Source organism: Crocuta crocuta, unplaced genomic scaffold (assembly GCF_008692635.1).
Source record: "Crocuta crocuta isolate KB4526 unplaced genomic scaffold, BGI_CrCroc_1.0 scaffold13, whole genome shotgun sequence".
Lineage (NCBI taxonomy): Eukaryota > Metazoa > Chordata > Mammalia > Carnivora > Hyaenidae > Crocuta > Crocuta crocuta.
This window is the reverse complement of record NW_027530007.1, coordinates 7,275,071-7,279,599: the sequence shown is the minus strand read 5'-3', so window position 1 is coordinate 7,279,599 and position 4,529 is coordinate 7,275,071. Positions and strand designations below refer to the sequence as shown.

Sequence of the window (4,529 nt, the reverse complement as noted above, 5' to 3'; positions counted from 1 at the left end):
ATGGTACGTCCTCCCCCATCCCTGCCCTGGCCCCGACTCAGGCCCCCGGCCGGCCGGCCCTTCCTTCCAGTCCCTGCCGCTGATCTCTGCCTCACGCTGGCTGCTGAAGCGCGGGGAGCTCTCTGTGCTGGAGGAGGCCGGGCTCTTCCGGAAACTGGCCAGCCGGCCCACCTGCTACCTGTTTCTGTTCAACGACGTCCTGGTGGTCACCAAGAAGAGAAGGTGGGCCGCTGTGGGTGCCGGGGCCACGGGGCCCTGTGGTGGGGACCGGGGGGAGGGGGTGCGGGGCCGCGGGGCCCTGTGGTGGGGACGGAGGGGAGCCAAGTGGGGGGTCACCTGAGCCTACTCCGACCTCAGAGCTGGGGGCACACGGTGGGGGCCCCTCCCCCGCTGGCCTGTCCACTGCAGCGGCCTGGGCCCCCCGACAGGTGAGTGGGGTGGGTGGCCAGGTCTCTCCCTGTGCCTGCAGCCCCGGGTCTGCCCTGCAGGCCACAGGGACGGGAAGACACAGGCTGTGCTCCTGTGGGGGGGGTCAGCTCTCAGGAGCCCCCACCGGGCAGGGGACCCAGGCCGCCCACTGTGTCCCTGCAGCGAGGACAGCTTCCTGGTGCAGGACTACGCCCACGTGGAGCACATCCGGGTCCAGAAGATGGAGCCCTCCGACCCCTCCCTGCTGGGGGGCGGCGGCGGCCGCAGCTCCTGCGTGCCGCACCCCTTCCAGGTGACGCTGCTGCACAACAGCGAGGGCCGCCAGGAGAGGATCGTACTGTCTGCGGACTCCGCGTGAGTGGGGGGGGCTCCCAGGGGAGGGGCTTCATGACTCCACCTGAGTGGGGGGGCCCAGGGGGAGGGGCTTTATGACTCCCTGTGAGTGTATGGAGGGCTCGCAGGGGGAGGCTGGGGATAGCCTTGTCCTCACAGAGCTCACGCTTCTGGGAGGGGACACGTCAGCCACAGAACGAGCAGCTGGACTGCCAGCTGTGTCTGGGGGTCCAACCAAGCAGGAAAACAAGACCGTGAGGGGAGTGCCAGGTGGGGGCTACTGACTGGCAGAGGCACTGCAAGTGCAAAGGCCCTGGGGCAGGAGGCCTCTGCCGAGAAGCAGCCACGAGGCCAGTGGAGCTGGAGTGTGGGTGCCCGTGGTGGGGGCGGTGAGGTCAGAACAGACCGCAGTGGGGGGTGGGGCAGCACACAGGGAGGTGCTGGCAGGGAGGGGGCTCAGCAGATAGGGGAGGGAGGGACGGTGGGCTTGGGGCCCGGCACCGGGGAACAGGGCAGCCTGGGTTTTGGGGGTGCAGCTGCTGCCTGTGACCCTGGACGGGGTCGGCCTGCCCGGGTGAAGCCTGGCTGCCGCCCCTCTTTCCCTGTGGCTTCCCACACCCGCCCCCCAGGGAACTGGTTTGTGGGGGTCACAGAAGGGCGCCAGGGCCGTGTGGACTCCACCACCGCGGGTCACAGCTCGGGGGCTGGGGGCGCCCCAGGGGCCCCGGGGAGGACTGTGACCCCCGTCCCTGCACTGGGCTTGGGCCTTGTGAAGCCAGAGGTCCCCCGGCTGGCGGGTTGGCCTCGGCCTCACCCACGCTCTGTCCCGCCCCAGGAGTGACCGGGCCCGCTGGACCGTGGTGCTCACGCACAGGGAGAGGCAGGGCCCCGCCAACAAGGCAGGTGAGTGCTCTCGCGGCCCCTTCCCCGGCTCGGGCAGGGGGAGTGCATGGAGCGAAGAGGTATCGTCCGGCCTCTGTCTGCGCCCCCGCCTGCCCCCAGGGCCGCCTGCCCGGGTACGTGTGTGTCCGTCTGTGCACGCAGACCCCGCTCTGTCCCAGGGCCTCCTTGTCCGCACTGGGGAGAGGTGACCGGAGCAGACGGAGCCGGCTGGCCCATGGATCCGTCACCCTGGCTCCGGCCCTGCCCCGTAGACGCCACGTGCCCCCTCCGCCAGGCAGGAGCAGCCTGTCCGTGGCCTCCGGAGGGAAGCTGCCACGTGTCCCCAGCCCGTGTCCCCAGCCCAGACCCCGCCGCGACCAGGCCACGGGGGATGTGCTGGGAGGTGGAGCCCACGTCCCCGCCGGAGAGCCCCGCTGACACCCCGCCCGCCCCGCAGACCTGCCCCAGGTGGAGGTCACCAGGGCCTATCTGGCCAGGCAGGCGGACGAGATCAGCCTGCAGCAGGCGGACGTGGTCCTGGTCCTGGAGGAGGAAGACNACTCCGCCAGCCCCGCAGGGGTGCAGAGCGCCCCGGTGCGGGCAGTCCACCCTGAGCCTGGCCCCCTGGACGCAGTGTCTGCAGCTGCTTGTGGGGGCCTGGGGCATCAGGGGTGTCTTCCAGTGTCCCTGAGTCACAGGATCAGAGTCGGGTTTTGTCGCTCTGTCGTAAGTGGGTGGAGGGCGGCTCTGCTTCTCCCGCGCATCCCCCCACACGCCTGCACGGGGCCTGCGCGGCTGTCTGGACGGAGTGCAGCCCCTGTGACCCGGAGCCAGCCCCCCCTCCCCCGGGCAGGAGCGGGCAGTGGTCTGCTGTAAGGGAGGGGCCGAGGCCTGGTGCCTTCTGGAACAGCCGCTCAGGGCACCGCAGCCCTGCCCTGTGCTCGGCCCCTGCCCTCACCCGCCCCACATCTGTGTTCAGGATGGTTGTACGGCGAGAGGCTGAGAGACGGGGAGACGGGCTGGTTCCCCGAGGACTTTGCCCGGTGCATCACCAGCCGCGTGGCCGTGGAGGGCAACGTGCGCAGGATGGAGCGGCTGCGTGTGGAGACCGGCGTGTAGCCCGCTGGCCCGGCCCCCGGAGCCCGACTGTCCGCGGGCCTCCCCGCCGGCTGCAGACGCGCCGGGGGAGGGAGATCACACACGCCGTCCCCTCCCCGCCCGCTCTCAGGGCCTCGCCAGCCTGGCCCCGCGCCCCCCACGCGTCCTGTGCGCCCGCGGCACCGCCCTGCAGGGCGTGTGACTTGACGCAGGGCGTGGGCCCAGCTCCCTCCCTCGCCTCTCCGGCCCCCCACGCGGGACAGAAGGCCGGCGTGTCCAGGGCGGCCCCGCTTTCTGAGAGGGGGTCCCGCCGGAGGGGGCCGGCTCTGTGGTGCCAGAGCAGAAATCCCAACTGAGGTTTTCACAGACATTAAAGTATTTCTTTAACGCTTGCTTTTCCATGGGAGTCTGCGCCTCGGGGGAGGCCAGGGGGGTCCCTGCAACACTCCCAGGGTGCCCCCGGCCAGGACGGGCCCCCCGTGTGTGGTCGGCTGTGTCGGGGCCCAGGGACCTGTTCGGCCCTCATTCCTGGGCGCCCCGTGCTGGTCTGTGGCCTCGGGCTGACTGTCCACCTGGAACGTGGTAAGGAAGGCCAGCAGCTCCCTGCCCCCCACGCTCCCTGGCAGGTCTCAGCCTGACTAGTGGGTCTGGGGGCTCGTCTGGGATGCCCCACCAACCCCCACCTCCCTTATGGCCCATCTGCTCCCCCAGGACCTGGATGTGCAGGTGGGGAAGATGCCTCTGTCCACACCCAGGGGCCCCCTCAGCTTGGGCAGTGCTGTCTTGGGGTGGGGACTCCCCAGATCCCACTGGAGCTCCGGTCTGAAAACCAGGGGTGTGATCCCCACTCCCAGCCAGAAGGGGGTGATCGGGCAGGCCTGCCCTGTGCCTCCCCCAGCCTGAACCCCGCCAGGTGGGGAGGGGAGGCCAGGCCTGAGCCAGCTGGAGGGCCCCGTGGGGCTAAGGGGCTGTCCCAGCTCTGCCCACAGAATGGGGGAGGGGTGTAGCACCAGGAGGGGTGAGCACGCCTCCCCACTGACCTCCAGGGTGACCTCCACGGCCACAGGCAGTCGGAAGGGCCGGGCCTGGGTCAGAGCGCAAGCAGGGGTTTTCCAGGACGGGGCTGGGGTCTGCAGCTGGGTCTGCACAGAGTCAGCCCCCCATACCTCCTCCCACTCCCTGCACGGGTGGTGGTCTGGGACCTCGACTTTCCCACCTGTGAGTTAACTCCCTGCTCTTTTCCTGGAGCTGCCGTGGGGCCAGCTGGTGGCCGAGGCCAGGCGTGTGCACACGCGTGTGCACCCGTGTGCGTGTGCCAGGCAGGGGTGGGGGCGGCATGCTGTGGAAGCCCAGCTCTCCCGAAGGAGGCCCGCCTGCTCCTTCTCCCAGCCGACCCCCGCGCTCCTCGGAGAGGGCAGGCCTGTCCACTGCCCCCCCTCCGCCCAGAACCTTTCCAGTTACTGAAGCAAAGTGGGTTTGGAAAGCCCTGAGATCATACCTCAATTTCCCGACCCGGGCCCAGGACCCCACCTCGGGTCCGCCGCGGTCTGCGCAGTGGCTGGTTGGAGCCTCACCCACCTTGCAAGCAAGGAGTAAGGTGCTCAGCCAGGAGGAGGGACATCCGGGGACCCTGGGGGGGAGCTGGGCCCCCCTCTTCCACCCTGCACAGGGCCAGACCAGACCAGCTCAGGACAGGAACCTCTCAAAGCAGGATCAGGAAGCACAGGACCTCAGCTGCTTGGAGGCCTGGAGGAGACCAGGCAGGTGGGGGGTGGGGGTGGGCATGG

The 4,529-nt window shown here is 70.1% G+C and overlaps 1 protein-coding gene across 1 annotated transcript in view; it reads left to right on the top strand.

Annotated features, from left to right (window-relative positions):
• Positions 1 to 3,129, top strand: part of ARHGEF16 (Rho guanine nucleotide exchange factor 16) — an 11,820-nt gene extending 8,691 nt beyond the window's left edge. The window contains exons 10-14 of the mRNA XM_077763757.1: positions 71 to 222; positions 592 to 783; positions 1,598 to 1,665; positions 2,102 to 2,202; positions 2,623 to 3,129. Of these exons, the coding sequence (XP_077619883.1) occupies positions 71 to 222; positions 592 to 783; positions 1,598 to 1,665; positions 2,102 to 2,202; positions 2,623 to 2,763 (654 nt within the window). The 3' untranslated portion in view covers positions 2,764 to 3,129. The remainder of the gene's footprint in view (positions 1 to 70; positions 223 to 591; positions 784 to 1,597; positions 1,666 to 2,101; positions 2,203 to 2,622) is intronic.
• The last annotated feature ends 1,400 nt before the right edge of the window (positions 3,130 to 4,529 follow it).